Raw genomic sequence first — 18,594 nt, 5'->3', positions numbered from 1 at the left:
CCAGGAGCAGTAGACTCACGGTGCAGGCACCGAGCCCCAGCTGCACACCAGGGGGAGGCGGATGGGTAGACACCTTCCTCCTAGGAACATGTACCCCGTCTGTGACCTAGAGGGAAATCTAAGTTTCTGTGAGCATTAGCCTAATCATTCATACAAGAAACCTTATTCAGAGCAACCACTGTGCTACTCCTGCAATTTGTAGAGGGCTATCCAATGGATAGTTCCATCACACTGCTAACACATTTATTTTGAGAACATATACTTTGGGGCCGGGTGGTGGCGCACCTGGTTGAGCACACACATTACAGTGCGCAAAGACCCGGGTTCAAGCTCCCAGTCCCAAGCTGCAGGGGTAAAGCTTCACGAGTGGTGAAGCAGAGCTGCAGGTGTCTCTCCATCTCTCTCCTTATCACCCCATCCCCTCTCAATTTCTGGCTGTCTCTATCCAATAAATACACAAAGATAATAAGAAGAAGAAAATACAGACTTTCAATTCTCAGCACTCTGAAAAAGAACACTAAAGAAAAGCAGGGTTTTTTTTTTTTTAACTTTTTACACCTATGCAGAATTAAGAGACTTTAAAAATCATTAATGGAGGAACAAGCAAGCTGTGATTCACAAACAGGCCACTATGATATATCTGCAGACAATTTTGTTTACAACACTGAGCAATAAAAATTTCATGTCAAAAACCTCGGGCGGCGAAGTGCTCTTGGCTCTAGGATCACTCCTAGGAACACCTGGCAGCACTGTCCAAGGAAGCTGTCCAGTATCTAGACACTGTTCCCTCCACCTCATCTTAGCCCTGTAGTAGAATTTCTCACCTACCTACAAAGGCCCTCATAACCTGCTGTAGTGTCATTCTGCTTATAGGACAGCATGCCAGACAAGTGTGCTACATACTTACATGCACATGACATTCTAGGAAGGCAAAACTGCCAAGAGGCAAGTCGAGGAGTAGCAGAGAAGGGACTGATGACTGCAGTGGGGCATGAGAGACTGGGAGACAGTACAAACTTTCTGTGTGCTGATGACAGTGGTGACTGCATGTGTCTTTGTCAATCACACAGGACTAGCAACTGGGGAAATGGTTCAACTGGTAGAGCACTGGACTTGCAAGCCTAAAGTTCTCAGTTCAATCCCCAGCGCTACGTGTACCAGAGTGGTGCTGGGGTGGGTGGGTGGGTGTGTTCCCTCTCTGTCTCAGATGAAATGCTCTAAAACAAATGTTTTTAAAGCATGCATACATGTCTGTAAAACTGAGGGCACTTTTATCTGCAAATTAATGTGCTACAAATTTTTAAATGCAGGCTCAAGAAAAATCCGTTTAGGAAGGAATATACACAGAGGAGCAGGAGAAAAAGATCATCCCTGCCTTTGCGGTCATGAGTCAGTGGCGCTGAATATGTGCACACACGCTGAGTGTGCCGACAAGCACCCAGGCCTACCTCCAACGTGTATAAAGACACTGTTGGGGGTCAGGCGGTAGCACAGCGGGTTAAGCACACATGGTGCGAAGTGCAAGGACTGGCGTAGGGATCCCGGTTTGAGCACCTGGTTCCCCACCCACTGGGGGGCCGCTTCACAGGTGGTGAGGCGGATCTGTAGGTGTCTTTCTCTCTCCTGTCTTCCCCTCCTCTCTCAATTTCTCTCTGTTCTATCCGACGACAACAATAAAAAGGACAGCAAGGGCAACAAAATGGGAAAAAAGTGCCCTCCAGGATCAGTGGATTTGTAGTGCAGGCACCGAGCCCCAGCGATAACCCCGGAGGCAAAATAAATAAATAAATACACTGTGAGACCTCTTCCCAGAGTACAGTTCAGAGTGGGAGTGAAGAACGCACACACCAGTATGAACAGCAACCATCTCTGGCAGAGATTCTGGATGACTTTACTTGCCTTCATCGACTCTTCCAAATATTTGAATGTCCCATCATTAACATGCTGTTTTCCTTGCGAGTTATAACAGTTTGAAGTGAGAAAAGCATGGAGAACAGGGTTATGTGAAGAGAAGGAAATCATAGCCCCACCTCCAGAAGCTGGGCTACCAGATGACAAGAATTCGTCCTGCAGGGAGAAGTGCCCGGGGCGGAGGGAGCACAGGCAAGCCGGACCCTCTGTGCTCTAGGCGTCTGACTCACTGAGCTGCCTGGGCTCACTGACGGCCGTGAGGAAAGAAAGGCAGGAAGAGTTGAGTCGCGGCCAGTCCACAAGGAAAGGAGCCTGCACGGAGCTCAAGTGTGAGTTCTGCCACCTGGTAGCACGATCTCGGTGTCTGCTTTGATTCTCTACAGAAAAGCCTCTGGGACTGCTACAAACACCCAAGCACAGCAGACACAGAACCAACCGGTCACTAAATAAGTTTTGGTGTTCGGAACTTACTTTTTAGCAAAGATTATTATTACAGTGAAACTGGTCTTTGTTTGCCTACATCTAAAATACACAAACATACACATGGAAATAGGTGTGACAGAAATTAGAATATATAAGCAATAATGTTTACATTACATGTAGATATTCTAGTTATCTGAGATGTTTCCAAGGTAAACTCCATACCACCAAATCTCAGCTGACCTCAAATTCCCTTTATACACAGTACAGGGCGTAAGCCTAAGCCAACTATAAGCTTCCCATCTCTGGCCGTCCTGAAAGCTAAGCCCCACCATCTTAAGACACTGCAAGACCATTTCATGAGTAAGATGAGTTCTTCAGTAGGTGACCTACCTGCCACAAAGGGGCATTAAGCTGATGGATCACCACATTCAGTTGATGGTTTCTTGCAAAAGCTACAATTGCATCATTGCCAGCAAATGTACCAGGCTTTGCCAGACTGGCCACTGCATGAAAACAGAAGAGAAAAAAATAAAATAAAACCAGGTCTTTATAATAGAAAAACCCAAATGCAAACAAGCCTTGGTAATGATTTAGTTCCCGGTAAGAAAGAAGCAAGCACAGGCATCTCGAAGTCCATGAGATTTGTCAGAATCTAAGACTTCAGTAGGCTCTGCGGGTACCAATCATTCAGAAAAAAAGAGTACGTTGACTTCTGCAAGCACTGTTTATTGAGTGGCTTCTACTGAGGTGTTAGAAATGTAGAGACAACGGTTTGCACCAGTGGGTGTTTATTTTATGTCAAGCACTCTTCTACTCACTTCTCAGAGAAAGAGTATCACTTCTCCTCTGAAAGAGGTCTTATCACGCATACCATCTTACTGAGGAGCAGAATGGTTCACTCCTGTGTCCAAGGTCAGAGCCAGCCTATAGCACAACTGAGAATGGTGCCACCAGCCTGGCTCCAGGCGACTACAGTCCAGTAAGAAGCCTGTCCGCTTCCCCCCAAGGGGTTCACAAGCTGGGGAAAGCAGGCAACTGGAAAGAAGACATAATGATTCCTGGAAGACAGCCTCTAAGACTGTCTCTTTTTTGTTCAGGGCAGCACAACAGATAACCTGTACTGATGAAGAGACTTGGCATGGGTGCTCTTTGGCCAGGAACGTCAGGAAGAAGAGCTGGAGAACCGGGAAGAGGTAGACTAAGTCCGGCTAGACAATTCATCAGTAACAGAATGAAGCCCCAGCAAAATTCTCAACACCGAAGTTTAAGTGAGCTTCCCTGGCAATCTTGGTGTACTGTGTAACCTTCCCAAATTCTCCCTTTCCATTGATCTGTTTCTGTCCATGGCTTCAAGCGTGTATAATTTTGCCACTCCGGGACACTTTTTCATTCTGATAGACCGAGGGGGAGAGGGGTAAGAAGAGTTTCCTCTAGTGCTATGGTGTCAGGGTTCAAACCCGAGTCACATGCCTGGCAGGGCACATGCCCTCTCTTGAATAACTGTACTGTGTACCACTTCCATGGACTAGACATATAACTGCCTCCACGGAGTTTAGTTCTTGTAGCAAGTTATTAAAGCTGAATGGCTTCTGAGAACCCCCAATCTTACAGTTGGTGTTCAAAGTGGAAGGCCGTCTTGCAGGCTCAAGCCTGACAGTTTGGTTGACTCCAAGGCAGGAACATAAGCCAGGACAGTAAGGAGGAGAGATGGCAAGCTTACAGTTGACCTCAAATGTCAAGAATAAGACAGACAGAAAGAAGAACAGGTGATGCTAAGAAGTGAAAGAGAGAGAAATTGTCTGTGGTGGTTCTAGTATAACAAGGAGAACATTTCAGCCAACTTCAGGAGACCAGAGGCAGACAAAAAGAACAAGAACCTAAAGGAACTGAAAATGTCCCAACAACTGGAAGAACAATCAGCTGCTGGAAAACAGCTGGAAAAAGCCAACTGGAGAAGATCCAGAAAGAGAAAGCCCTTCTTCAGAGCCAAGAGAAGATCCAGAAAGAGAAAGCCCTTCTTCAGAGCCGGGAGAAGATCCAGAAAGAGAAAGCCCTTCTTCAGAGCCAAGAGAAAGCCCTTCTTCAGAGCCAAGAGAAGATCCAGAAAGAGAAAGCCCTTCTTCAGAGCCGGGAGAAGATCCAGAAAGAGAAAGCCCTTCTTCAGAGCCGGGAGAAGATCCAGAAAGAGAAAGCCCTTCTTCAGAGCCGGGAGAAGATCCAGAAAGAGAAAGCCCTTCTTCAGAGCCGGGAGAAGATCCAGAAAGAGAAAGCCCTTCTTCAGAGCCGGGAGAAGATCCAGAAAGAGAAAGCCCTTCTTCAGAGCCGGGAGAAGATCCAGAAAGAGAAAGCCCTTCTTCAGAGCCGGGAGAAGATCCAGAAAGAGAAAGCCCTTCTTCAGAGCCGGGAGAAGATCCAGAAAGAGAAAGCCCTTCTTCAGAGCCAGGAGAAGATCCAGAAAGAGAAAGCCCTTCTTCAGAGTTGAGAGAAGATCCAGAAAGAGAAAGCCCTTCTTCAGAGCCGGGAGAAGATCCAGAAAGAGAAAGCCCTTCTTCAGAGTTGAGAGAAGATCCAGAAAGAGAAAGCCCTTCTTCACGAACCGGGAGAAGATCCAGAAAGAGAAAGCCCTTCTTCAGAGTTGAGAGAAGATCCAGAAAGAGAAAAGCCCTTCTTCACGAACCGGGAGAAGATCCAGAAAGAGAAAGCCCTTCTTCAGAGCTGAGAGAAGATCCAGAAAGAGAAAGTCCTTCTTCAGAGTTGAGAGAAGATCCAGAAAGAGAAAGCCCTTCTTCACGAACCGGGAGAAGATCCAGAAAGAGAAAGCCCTTCTTCAGAGCTGAGAGAAGATCCAGAAAGAGAAAGTCCTTCTTCAGAGTTGAGAGAAGATCCAGAAAGAGAAAACCCTTCTTCAGAGCCGGGAGAAGATCCAGAAAGAGAAAGCCCTTCTTCAGAGCCGGGAGAAGATCCAGAAAGAGAAAGCCCTTCTTCAGAGCTGGGAGAAGATCCAGAAAGAGAAAGCCCTTCTTCAGAGCCGGGAGAAGATCCAGAAAGAGAAAGCCCTTCTTCAGAGCCGGGAGAAGATCCAGAAAGAGAAAGCCCTTCTTCAGAGTTGAGAGAAGATCCAGAAAGAGAAAGCCCTTCTTCAGAGCCGGGAGAAGATCCAGAAAGAGAAAGCCCTTCTTCAGAGTTGAGAGAAGATCCAGAAAGAGAAAGCCCTTCTTCACGAACCGGGAGAAGATCCAGAAAGAGAAAGCCCTTCTTCAGAGTTGAGAGAAGATCCAGAAAGAGAAAAGCCCTTCTTCACGAACCGGGAGAAGATCCAGAAAGAGAAAGCCCTTCTTCAGAGCTGAGAGAAGATCCAGAAAGAGAAAGTCCTTCTTCAGAGTTGAGAGAAGATCCAGAAAGAGAAAGCCCTTCTTCACGAACCGGGAGAAGATCCAGAAAGAGAAAGCCCTTCTTCAGAGCTGAGAGAAGATCCAGAAAGAGAAAGTCCTTCTTCAGAGTTGAGAGAAGATCCAGAAAGAGAAAACCCTTCTTCAGAGCCGGGAGAAGATCCAGAAAGAGAAAGCCCTTCTTCAGAGCCGGGAGAAGATCCAGAAAGAGAAAGCCCTTCTTCAGAGCTGGGAGAAGATCCAGAAAGAGAAAGCCCTTCTTCAGAGCCGGGAGAAGATCCAGAAAGAGAAAGCCCTTCTTCAGAGCCGGGAGAAGATCCAGAAAGAGAAAGCCCTTCTTCAGAGCCGGGAGAAGATCCAGAAAGAGAAAGCCCTTCTTCAGAGCCGGGAGAAGATCCAGAAAGAGAAAGCCCTTCTTCAGAGCCGGGAGAAGATCCAGAAAGAGAAAGCCCTTCTTCAGAGCCGGGAGAAGATCCAGAAAGAGAAAGCCCTTCTTCAGAGCCGGGAGAAGATCCAGAAAGAGAAAGCCCTTCTTCAGAGCCGGGAGAAGATCCAGAAAGAGAAAGCCCTTCTTCAGAGTTGAGAGAAGATCCAGAAAGAGAAAGCCCTTCTTCACGAACCGGGAGAAGATCCAGAAAGAGAAAGCCCTTCTTCAGAGTTGAGAGAAGATCCAGAAAGAGAAAAGCCCTTCTTCACGAACCGGGAGAAGATCCAGAAAGAGAAAGCCCTTCTTCAGAGCTGAGAGAAGATCCAGAAAGAGAAAGTCCTTCTTCAGAGTTGAGAGAAGATCCAGAAAGAGAAAGCCCTTCTTCACGAACCGGGAGAAGATCCAGAAAGAGAAAGCCCTTCTTCAGAGCTGAGAGAAGATCCAGAAAGAGAAAGTCCTTCTTCAGAGTTGAGAGAAGATCCAGAAAGAGAAAACCCTTCTTCAGAGCCGGGAGAAGATCCAGAAAGAGAAAGCCTTTCTTCCGAGCTGGGAGACCAGGGTGAGGCGTTGAGGGCTTCAGAGGCACAGTATGCACATCTCCCGGTGAGTGAGCCGTGGCTGTGGAATGCTCACTGCCACACTGAATGCTCCCTCACGAAGCCGGCCTTTCCCCAGACTCAGCATCACACCACATTAGTTAGTAAGGTCTCTTAAACTGGCTTCACACACAAAAAAGAGAGAATGCTGTGATGGCAGAGAAAAATGTAGATTGTGAAAATGAGAAGAGAAACTGTAGTGTGAAATGACAAAGAGTGATGGGTAGAGAAATAAGGAAATTACAGACCTCAAAGGGCTAGGGTTCAGACTCTGATGTTGAGAATGGCCAGTGGGTACTGCACAAGGGAAACACACTCGATGCAGATTCAGTTGCTGGGGAGGTGACTTGGTAAATAGGTACAGCCCAGGATCTGAGTCCCAGCACTGCACAGAACTAAACATTTCAAGAATCTCTCCTCTGCCCCCTTCCCCTCTCTCTCTCTCTCTCTCTCTCTAGTTTTAATCTTTACTGACTGGACAGAAACAGCCAGAGATCGAGAGGGAAGGGAGTGAAGGGGGGGGGAGAGACTGACTCCTGCGCTCTGCTTCACCACTCACAAAGCTTTCCCCCTGCAGGTAGGGACCTGGGGCTCAAACCTGGGTCCTTGTGCATTATAACATGTGCACTCAATCAGGTGTATCACCACCTGGCCCCCTTCTTTCTCTCTCATAAATAAATCCTCTTTTGGGAGTTGGTGGTAGTGCAGCGGGCTAAGCACACGTGGCACAAAGCGCAAGGACAGACCGGCGTTAAGGATCCTGGTTCGAGCCCCCAGATCCCCACCTGCAGGGGAGTCGCTTCACAGGCGGTGAAGCAGGTCTGCAGGTATCTGTCTTTCTCTCCCCCTGTCTTCCCCTCTTCTCTCCTCCATTTCTCTCTGTCCTATCCAACGACAACATCAATAACAACAACTACAACAATAAAACAATAAAGGTAACAAAAGGGAATAAATATTTAAAATAAGTAAATAAATCCTCTTTTAAAATCTGCATTTTTATCACCACTCTGACTACAAAGTGGAAAACTGAAGGGTTAACAGCAAGACCAGCGCAGAGAGTATTGAAGAAATCAAGGCATATGTGGACAACCGTCTGACAGTACAAACTGGTGGCAGTGAGGAAAAGAACGAGGTAGAAGTAACAAGACTTCTTGAATGGCCCTTATGAACAGAGAGAGAGGAGGCGATAGGAAGACCCAGTTCCCAATCTGGGTGTGTTCACAGCTGGGGGGAATCTGGGTACATTCACAGTTGGGGGGGGGCCACAAACTCTCCAAGGTCACAACCCCAGAGAAAGGCAGAATCAGCCCTCAGAGACACAGCAGAGGCAGAGGAAATGAGCCATGCTTCAGGGGTGCCTCCTACCATGTGCCAGGCACTGCTGCCCCAAGCAAAAGGGCAAACAAGCACCGAAGACACACACTAGCTGTGGCAGGAGATAGTTCAGTAGCAGAGAACAGGACTTGCACACAGGAGAGCCCAGTGCTCTGATCGCTCATAAAAAATGTTTTCTTCACAAGTAGAACCTCAACTGGAATTGGTGTATTGCACCAAAGTAAAAGACTCTGGGGTGGGGGGGTGGGTGGGGAGAATACAGGTCCATGAAAGATGATGAATGACATAGTGGGGGTTGTATTGTTAAATGGGAATCTGGGGAATGTTATGCATGTACAAACTATTGTATTTACTGTTGAATGTAAAACATTAATTCCCCAGTAAAGAAATAAATTATTAAAAAAAAAAAAAAAAGACTCTGGGGGGTGGGATGGGAACACAGGTCCAAGGATGACAAAAGACCTAGTGGGGCTTGTATTGTTATGTGGAAAACTGAAAAATGTTATGCATGTACAAACTATTGTATTTACTGTCGAATGTAAAACATTAATTCCCCAATAAAGAAATTTAAAAAAATGTTTTATTTTGATTTCTAAAGTAAACACATGACTGAAAGAGCTAAATCAATATGAAGCCATCCTCACTGACAGTATGCAGGCTTTTACAGCTTTTTGTCTCTTCCTTCCATCTCTATTACGGCAGTCAGAGTCTCTTTGAGGCTCAAATTCCTTTTTTTCTTTCTTTTTTTCGAAGGTCTGGGTATTTGCTTGTGCAGAGAGACAGACAGAGACACACATAGAGAAGCAAAGCATCACTCTGGCATATGCTATGCCAGGGAATCAAAGCTTGCTGCACTGCGCCACCTCCCAGGCTCCCGCCCAGCCCCCCCAATCATCAGGCATGTCTGGTCATGGTTTCAGGAAAGCACATGCCCACTGCACTCCTACAGTGGCGCTCAGAACAGCGGCTGAGCATTCTGCGTTACTTGTCCTGCTCTACCTCAAGACCCACCACACATGACCTCCACTGGAGATTCAAGTGGACTTTCAAGTCACAAGTTAAAAGACTCACTTCAGCGCAGACACCTGAGCTGCATCCATGCCACGAATCACTTTATGCAGCGCCAAACTACAAAGCCTGCCACGTGTCCACGGAGAAGAGCTGCCGAGCGCTAACTTCCTGGCGGGCTGCCTCCACCCGCCAGAGAAAAGGTGACCTCGGGAGCCCAGCAGACCTCAGCACTCACTGGGGATTCTGCCACCGTGTCACTCGGCTGTTGGTGCCCAGTGAGTGAACGCAGACGACCTGGGCCTGGTGGCAGCTCCTTCTGGTGCTCTGCCTCTGGAGGGCAGCTCACTAACCCTGCTGCCGGCAGAACAGCTCACCGCACACTTTCCAAGCAGAAGCTTCAGGGTCATGTTTCCCTGTGTGTCTGGCCACTGGCACTGCTACATGTGCCTGAGCTGGGTGTTCCTCACAACTCCTCGGAGACAGGTTGCTAGAGATTCTCTTATCTTATTCTATGTTTTTAAGCTAAAGACAGAGCGGAAGGGAGGCAGGGAGGAAAGGATAGAAAAAGAGAGACAGAGGGGGAGGGAGGAGGAGGGAGAGGCAGAGAAAAAGACAGCTCAATGCTGTTCCACCACAGAGGAAGCTTCCCTGCACAGGAGCCCCTATGGTGGCTGGGGGGACCTGACACACGGCCAAGTGTGCACTCTACCAGTGAGCTACCTCCTGCCCACCCCCTTCCTTTCTTTTCTGGTCAACGTGGAAAGCTTTCCAACTCATCTCCCGTCTCCGTCTCTCTCTTCAGTCTTCTCAGCATAATTTTCAGAGCTCTTTAATACACAAGAATACTTCCACCTCTTTCTTGGGAAGGGATAGACAAGACCAAGTCCCATGATAAAACGCTGCTTGTAAGATATCAATATATTAATAAGCACCTACCATCGGCTAAGATCTGTCAAAGTTAAGTTCAAAAACTCATGAAGCCTATTCAACAACTAACTCAACTCACCAGCTGAACTGTCTCAAGAAAAGAGATGGTGTTGGAGCTTTAGTAAGAAATTAAAATGATTTTACTGGTTTTTCTAGTTATAAAGCAACATATAATCACATAAACAAAGGAAAAGCTACAGCAGATTAGTGAAGGTATTCGATGGCTGACACTTACCAAGACTTAATTCTTTCAATTTGTTTAGCTTTTTTAAAATTGTATATAAATCTCTGAATTGAAGCAGCACAGGTAAAAACATCAAATGTGCACTGGTTGGCAGTACTGCCTTCAACACAGGCACAACCTCTCGCCTCCCCAACTGGCCTGGATGGGACACATCAGGACCCAATGTGCCTTCATCCCTCCCCAGAGTCCTTTGCTCTGCTGCAACACACCACACCCAGCTCAGATCTCACCTTGTTTTCCCTGCCTGTTCTCAGCTACAAGTGAGAGCACTTGGCACTGGTCTTTCCCTTCAGCCTTATCCCATTGACCACACTACTACAAAGTCTTAAGTTTCGAACACCTCTTGGATTTTGTGAGAACTGTGGTAGCTGGAGAGGGGAGGAAGCACATTACTGTGGAGAGCATGTGTAGCTGACACTTAGCATGGATGAGTACAAATTTATATCCTGAAACCTTATAATTTGGAAAATTATGTTAGATCACTAAAAAGGAGGGGGGAGAAAAAAGGACATCTTTTAACTGTATTGTCTAATTTACTCGGTCCCAAAACTTATAAATTAGGAATTATCATCTTGCCCTGACAGGAGCTGCTGAAAGAGTACGTGGTTTCCAGGCTTTCCACAGTGGCCTCTCTGTGTGTATGACTCTGAAACAGTCAAGTCTGGGGGCAGGAACGCTGTGCCAGTCGAGCGACAAGCTGCCAAGCACAGGAACCAGGGCTCAAGCCCCCAGGCCTCACTTGCAGGGGGGAAACCTCTCAATTGATAATGTGGTGCTGCAGGTGTCTCTCCCCCTTCCCTCTCAGTTTCTCTGTCTCTATCCAAAACATGAACAAACGGTGTTACATAAAAGATGACAGATGGGTCAGCACACGCTCCTGTGTCCGTGTGCGTGGAGCAGGGCTCTCGTGCACGCACAATCTCACTGTTCTATTTTTCCATTCAAATAGATGAGCAGAGAGAGGCAGAGGGAGAGACTCTACAGCAGGAGTGCTTCCTCAATGCCTCACTCTCCCCATGTGGTGCTGAGGCTCAAGCCTGAGCCCTGGATAGCGCAGGCACCCTGCCCACGGGCCTCTCCCTCTCCAACCCCATGCCCTCCTTCAGAGCCCCTTTTCTCGTTTCCCACCCTATCATCTGCATTAAAAGGACAGACCTTTAAACCAACCGACTCCCAGGTACTTAGGATGTGGACTATCACCACAACCGCAGGCAGTACATCCGTGCTGAAGAGATGCGAGTAACCAGACCCCTGCCGCATGTCGATGAGGGATGCTGACGGACTTCATTACCCACAGTATTACTCCGGGAGGTCCAGGGTCCCACAGTGAACCTACCGTGTTTCTCAAAAGGAATGTCATCTTCTACAAAGGGCTCAAAATCTTCCCTCTGTTTTATCATGTAGTCCACTGTCTCCTGACGGTGTCTCAGGTGATTTCGAGAGTGTCCTTCCAACTGATCACCAAGAGCTCTGAACAGGCAATTGCTATCAAAACAAAAAGTTGGTCAAGACCTTTAAAACATGAACCTAGTTGACGTAGAACAGAGATGCTTCCTGGTCATCCATGAGACTCTTATGCACAGAAGAACTCAAGCCCCAAATCCGACAGTGCAGGCTGTCTGTCACATATGCAGCCACTCAAGAGGCAACAAGCAAGGGCCCTATTCACAACCCAGGGCTGGCTGACTCAGCTGAGAGCCATAAAGGCCCCTGAAGCTCAGCTGTCGAGGTCCAGACACTGCGTCATCCATTCCTAGCAGCTGAACCCAAGATCTCCTTCCAGGTGGCAGAGCACATCAATCCCTCCTTCCGAACCACGTTCTGCTAGAGCTGTGCAGCTAACTTGTCATCCACACAACAGAGAGCACCAGAGAGAGCCGTCTGTCAGGTTCCCAATACAGACAACTGAAGCCAGTGTCCTGTGTCGGTCCTGCTAACTTGGTAGAAAAAGCCCTGAGAAATTTTTTTACTTATTTTAGATGTTTTTGTTCACTTAATTTTAATGAGAAAACACACACACACACACACACCCCAGTGTGGTTCTGCACTGGCTTATGGTAGCGCTGGGGAGTGAACCTGGGACCTCAGGCATCAAAGTCTTTTGCAGAACCATTATGCTATCTCCCCAGCCCCCTGGATCCTCATTTTTCAACCAGAAGGGGAATCACAATGCCATAGCTATTCCTTGCCAAATGAAAATTCTAAATTTTCCTTAAAAATGTGTTTCTGTTCTAAAATTCAAATGCTGGCAATAAACTTTAAGAGCTGTCTTTACTTTCAAACACCTCAGAGGCTTCTAACATTCCAAAATTAATCTGACAAACAGGTCAGCACAGCCTGTATCCTTGAGACGAGAAGCTGTTCTGAGCCCAGCAGTAGCCTCTTTTCACAACAAACTGCTGACTTTACCAGATGACACCCACAACATTCTGCGACATACACCGACCACATCTGCATGGACTTTAAGCTACACGTGGAAGCTCTAGAGGTTGAGTTTGTTTCACTCCAGCAAGTTAAGTTGTAAAGAGACTGTCATACACAGGCAGGAACGCCCTCAAGTGTTCAAGGCAGGGAACTCCATAACCGAGAGACCTGGCAGCAGTCGGCAGAGGCTGGTCTCCATGCTGGACTGAGCTCCACGAGCAGTTCTACGGAACGTTCTCAATGGCGAACTCTCCTCTGACTGGATTCCTCAGCCCCCTGCCGCCACCCATTCATTCTTGAGTCTAGTGTACGGGGATGATTCCATGTAAATTCCCATTTCTCTGTTTTACAGTAAGTATGCCAAAAATGCATGGTGATCTTGAGAAAGTAGCAAGCTTTCTAAGGAACACAGGCAAATACTTTCTAAGCCCAACACGGCATTCACAGATGAGCTCCCCCGTGTCCACAGGCCGTCTACATGCCACCTGAGAAGCTAACTAAGCAAAGGGATGCAAAGGGCAAACACTGAAGTCCCCCCTTAAACCGTGCCTAGAACAGGCCAGGGACAGGCTTCATCTTCACAGTTTACAAGGTGTCACTACCACCTGTCTCCCTTGGGCATTTGCCAGAGGCCCCAAGCCAGGGGTCACACCAACTGCAGTCGGTGGACCCAAGAGTCAAACCCGAACACCACAGTGCTAGCTGAGCCGACTCTCGGGTAATAGGATTAGGAGCAACTGAAGTTTATGTCAGCAGACTTTTCTGTATTTCCAAGCTTTGTTTGAACTCATTAAGAGCAGGGAGCCAGGGGCTTGAACTGGGATCCTTAAGCTGGTCGTTGGGCTTTGCACCACGTGCACTTAACCCGCTGCGCTACCGCTGGGTTCCCTCCCTGCCCGATGTGACCACCGAAAATGTCTCCAGGCACTGCCAGGTGCCCCCGGGAGGTGATAACCACCGCATGAGAGAATCACTGCACACCAGGGAGCTACTTGGCCTCACCTCTGAATCAGGAAAATGAGCAAATTACATGAGAGCTCTGCAGTGAGGCGCGGCTGACCTGTAGGAAGCGCTACCGTCTGAAGGAAACACCAATGGGCGAGCGGGCGTGGCAGCAGGCGTGGCACCCAGGGAAGCTTAGCCCTCGCTCAGGGCAGTACATCCCATCCTCCTGGTCACTGAAAATGATACAGCCAAGGTCTGGCTGGCGGTGTGCTCAGTCGAGCACACACTTTACACTGTGCAAGGACCTGGGTTCAAGTTCCCGGTCCCCACCTACAGGGGGAAGCTTCACAAGCAGCGAAACAACGTGCAGGTGTCTCTGTCTCTCTCTCTCTCTACCACCTCTCCTCTCAATGTCTCTCTGTCCTATTGAGGAAGGGGAGGGGGAGGGTAAGAGGAAGGATTTGGCTTTAAACCACGTTTCACGAAAAGCAAAGGACATCAACAGTAGGGATGGGCCAGAAGTAGGTTGAAGGGAGGTGTTAACAGCCACCTCCGACTAGAGTGAAAAGGGGCACTGCACAATAAAACAGACTAAGACATGGGAACAACAACAGGTTTTGACAAACAAAAGGAAAGTTTATTTTGGTTCTGTGGAGACAAACTCTATAGACTCTAAGTGTTCTAAGTGCCTTCTTCTTCTAGCGTTTGCCCTTCTTCCGTAGCCAGTCAACAGCGTCAGGTTGAGCCTGATGTAAAGTTTCGAGACCTCCTTTGAATCTGGAGAGGTGGCAGTCGCTGACTATGTGGGTCATAGTCTGTCTGGAGCCGCAGGGGCAGTTCGGGTCGTCTCTGGTTCCCCAGCGATGGAACATAGCGGTGCACCGGCCATGGCCTGTTCGATAGCGATTGAGGAGGACCCAATCATAATGTGCTAGGTCAAAGCCGGGTTGACGCTTGCAGGGGTCTGTGATGAGGTGTTTGTTCTTTACCTCAGCTGACTGCCAACTCTGTTTCCAAGAGTCTGGAACAGAGAAGTTCTAAGTGCCTGTGTCTAGGCAAGTCTCCACACCTATCGACACCTGTGGTGAGCGTAGGTCGGACCGCGTGCATGACAAGTGGCGCTGAGCCTGTGCCTTCTAGTTAAGATGAGCAGCAGCTTTGTAAGTGTAAACTACTGGATTTTGAGCAGTATCTTCAAAGGGCTGTACATTTCATCACAGTTCTCTTGATTTTATGTTGTGAATATAGTAGCTCCCAAATACATGTTAAATTTAGTCGCACCTAATTTTACTTTTTGGTGAGGTTACTAGAAGAAAATGACTGACTCCCACTTCAACTCTGACAACCTTGTCTAGATCACAAACTCTCACGTATGGCCTCTCGCTAAAACCATCAGTATCACCTGAGAATCTGTCAAAGTGAAAATCCTGAAGCCACCTCACACCTGCTGAATCAGACACAGGCTGGGGCCCTGTATTTAACTAGCCCTCCGGAGGGGAGATGACATCCAGATGCCACACCACCAGTTCCCAGTTACAGCTGTCTGTCAGGAAGCCAGTCACCTACTAGCAACACTGATGCGAACCATCTACAAGTGGGTCCCAGCACAACCCAGCAGGTGCGTCTCTAGTGATTTAGCCTCCTATCTGATGTGTGGCATGTCAAGATCTTCTCCCATTCTGTGAGGGGGTCTCTTTGTTTGGGTGATGGTTTCTTTGGCTGTGCAGAAGCTTTTCAATTTGACGAAGTCCCACTGGTTTGTTCTAGTCTTTCTTGCAATTGGGTTTGTATCATCAAAGATGATACCAATGTTGTCCTCTAAGTATTTGACAGTTTCTGGTCTAACATCCAGGTCCTTGATCCATTTGGAGTTGATTTTTGTTTCTGGTGAGATAAGGTGGTTCAGTTTCATTCTTCTACATGTTTCAACCCAGTTTTCCCAGCACCATTTATTGAAGAGAGCCTCCTTCCTCCATTTAATATTTTGGGCCCCCTTATCAAAGATTAGGTATCCACAGGTGTGGGGTGATTTGCAAAATTATAACACAACAGGGGTCTCATTCCACACCGCTCCCACCACCAGAGTCCTGTGTCCTCATCCCGCCCACTGGAAACTGCTGTGGTTCTCCCATGGTCACAGAGAGGCTGACTTTATATCTATAACTACATATCTACATCTTTATACTTCTTGCCCATTTTGTTTCTATGTCTCTGCCTTCACTTCCTTTGTCACACCTACAGAGCTCAGTTGGCTCCCAGAAAGCCCTCCCTTGAGGAGGCCAGCACCCGGGGCCCAGACACCACCACCAGGCAGTACTCTACCCACCTACTTCATCCCATCACAGCAGCAGAACCGACCAGTGAGCCGCAGGCCCGCGCCTGAGACTCTGCACCCAGGACCCCAGCCCAGCCTTCGCACCCTCCTTCCTTGATCAGCTCGCCCTGACACAGGTAGCCGGTCCAGTCCCACAACTCGAAGCTTCCTTCCAGCCTCTCCCCAGGGTGCTCTGGAGCCTGAGGCACAGGCACAGGTTAAGCTTCATTCCAGCCTCAGGGCCACCTCCAGGCTGGCTGGGAAACCAGAGACATGGACAGCGCCAGGCCTGGCTGCTAGCTGCGGGGACGCGCTGGTGACGCTCCAGGTGACACAGTGCGTGGACGTGGCTGACGCTCCAGGTGGATGCACAACTTAGCATGGACACAGCACGTGGCTGACGCTCCAGGTGACACAGTGCGTGGACGTGGCTGACGCTCCAGGTGGAAGCACAACTTAGCATGGACACAGCACGTGGCTGACGCTCCAGGTGACAGTGCGTGGACGTGGCTGATGCTCCAGGTGGATGCACAACTTTGCATGGACACACCACATGGCTGACGCTCCAGGTGACAGCGCATGGACGTGGCTGACGCTCCAGGTGACAAGCGAGGACGTGGCTGACTGACACTCCAGGGGGATGCAGTGCGAGGACGCACTACTATGCGTGGACACATCACGTGGCTAGCGCTCCAGCTGGACCCGTAGTCACCCGGGACGACCCACCAGTGAGGAAGCCGCTGCCATCGGGTCCCGCCCTCACTCCACTCCACTCCCCTCAGCCTGTCCTCGCAGAAACTAGCGCAGGATCAGCAAGAAGAAGTCGCAGGGGGAGCCAGCAACGCAGAGGTCAGGGGAGGGCGGGGAGGAGGGCGGAGGTCAGAGGGCAGGATCTGAGGGAGGTCATGGGGGCAAGGCTGCGGGGCAGCGAGGGGCCATGCGGCCTCTCGGGCGGGAAGCGGGTTGTCCTTGACTGTTCTGGTCACGTGTTGCGGTTGGTCGGCAGAAACGGCAGCTCCCTGGGGACCTGGTCCCCACCCGGGTCCGACCTCACCAGTGCCCCCCCACCCCCGCCTGGATATCCGATCTGCCTGTCTCAACCGTCCCCCTCCCCCACCACGTCCTCTCATCCTCATCCAGTCATCCCGCCTCACCTGTCCCCCCCAACCCGGATATCCGGTCATTCGCCCCAACATCCGGTCATCCTGCCTCACCCGTTCCCCCCAACCCGGATATCCGGTCATTCGCCCCAACATCCGGTCAGCCCGCCTCACCCGTTCCCCCCCAACCGGGATATCCGGTCATTCGCCCCAACATCCGATCAGCCCGCCTCACCCGCCCCCCCAACCCGGATATCCGGTCATTCGCCCCAACATCCTGTCAGCCCGCCTCACCCGGTCCCCCCCCCCCGGCCCGGATGTCCCCCCGCCCGGATATCCGGTCATCCTGCCTCACCCGTCCCCACGCCCACATCCGGTCCGCCCGCCTCACGCGTCCCGCCCCCACATCCGGTCCGCCCGCCTCACCCGTCCCCCGGCACCTCCCGCAGCTTCAGCCCCAGGGCCTGCAGCTGGTTGGCGAAGCTCACGGCCTCCTCGCCGCCCTCGGGCCGCGCCCGCCGCTCCTGAGCCAGCGCCCTGCGCGCCGCCCGCTCGTCCCGCCTGCGCTCCGCCTCCGCCCTGCCGCGGCCGCTGCCCGACCGGCCCTTCGCCGCCTGCTTCCGAGACATGGCGCCGCCGCGCGCCGCCCCAGCCGCTCACCAGGCCCGGCGGCCGCAGCCACGGCCACGGCCACGGCCACGGCGACGGCGACGCGGCCACTGCGCCTGCGCCGACGCGCCTCGGCCACGTGACGGCCCCCGGCCCAATCGGCGGGCCCGGCGGGCGCCGGCCATAGAGACGCGGCGGGGCTAGAGGGGCTCCGCCCGGAGGACCCGGGAGACCGAAGGAGGAGGGGCCGCGGCGGCGCGCCCGGCTGAGCGCGTGGACGCGGGTTCGAGCCCCCGGCCCCGCCTGCAGGGGCGAAGCTCTGCGAGCAGTGAAGCCGGGCCGCGGGGGCGCCTGCTCGGAGCAAATGGGCCGCCGCGCTGACCACTGAGCGCCCGGCCCCGCCGCCCTTCTAGACGCCCCGAGACCCGCTTCCCCCCGGAGCTGAGCGCGGCGGCCGCGGGAGGAGGAAGCGGCGCCTCAGCTGCCACGGGGGGGCCGCGCCGCCGCGCTCCTGACGGAGTCGCCCGGGCAAGGACCCGGGTTCGAGCCCCGGCTCCCCACCTGCAGGGGCGTCGCTTCCCAGGCGGTAAAGCAGGTCTGCAGGTGTCTGTCTGTCTCTCCCCCTCTCTGTCTTCCCCTCCTCTCTCCATGTCTCTCTGTCCTACCCAACAACGACGACGTCGATAACAATAATAATAACCGCAGCAAGGCTACAGCAAGGGCAACAAAAGGCGGAAAAGATGACCTCCAGGAGCGGCGGACTCGTGGTGCAGACACCGAGCCCAGCAGGAACCCTGGAGGCAAAAGAATGAATGAGATGAGATGAGATGATGAGATGATGAGATGAGATGAGATGATGAGATGAGATGAGATGATGAAATAATGAAATGAACTGAAATAATGAAATGAAATGAAATGATGAAATGAAATAATGAAATG

The 18,594-nt window shown here is 50.6% G+C and overlaps 1 protein-coding gene across 1 annotated transcript in view; it reads right to left on the bottom strand.

The window, feature by feature from the left end:
- OTUD3 (OTU deubiquitinase 3) overlaps window positions 1-17,843 on the bottom strand; it is a 42,441-nt gene extending 24,598 nt beyond the window's left edge. The window contains exons 1-3 of the mRNA XM_060200908.1: window positions 17,473-17,843; window positions 11,600-11,748; window positions 2,725-2,837 (exon numbers count right to left, since the gene is read on the bottom strand). Of these exons, the coding sequence (XP_060056891.1) occupies window positions 2,725-2,837; window positions 11,600-11,748; window positions 17,473-17,675 (465 nt within the window). The 5' untranslated portion in view covers window positions 17,676-17,843. The remainder of the gene's footprint in view (window positions 1-2,724; window positions 2,838-11,599; window positions 11,749-17,472) is intronic.
- Window positions 17,844-18,594: the final 751 nt, after the last annotated feature.

This window comes from Erinaceus europaeus, chromosome 11 (genome assembly GCF_950295315.1).
Source record: "Erinaceus europaeus chromosome 11, mEriEur2.1, whole genome shotgun sequence".
NCBI classification, from domain to species: domain Eukaryota; kingdom Metazoa; phylum Chordata; class Mammalia; order Eulipotyphla; family Erinaceidae; genus Erinaceus; species Erinaceus europaeus.
Note: the sequence above shows the minus strand (reverse complement) of the source record. Positions and strands in the feature narration are given on the sequence as shown.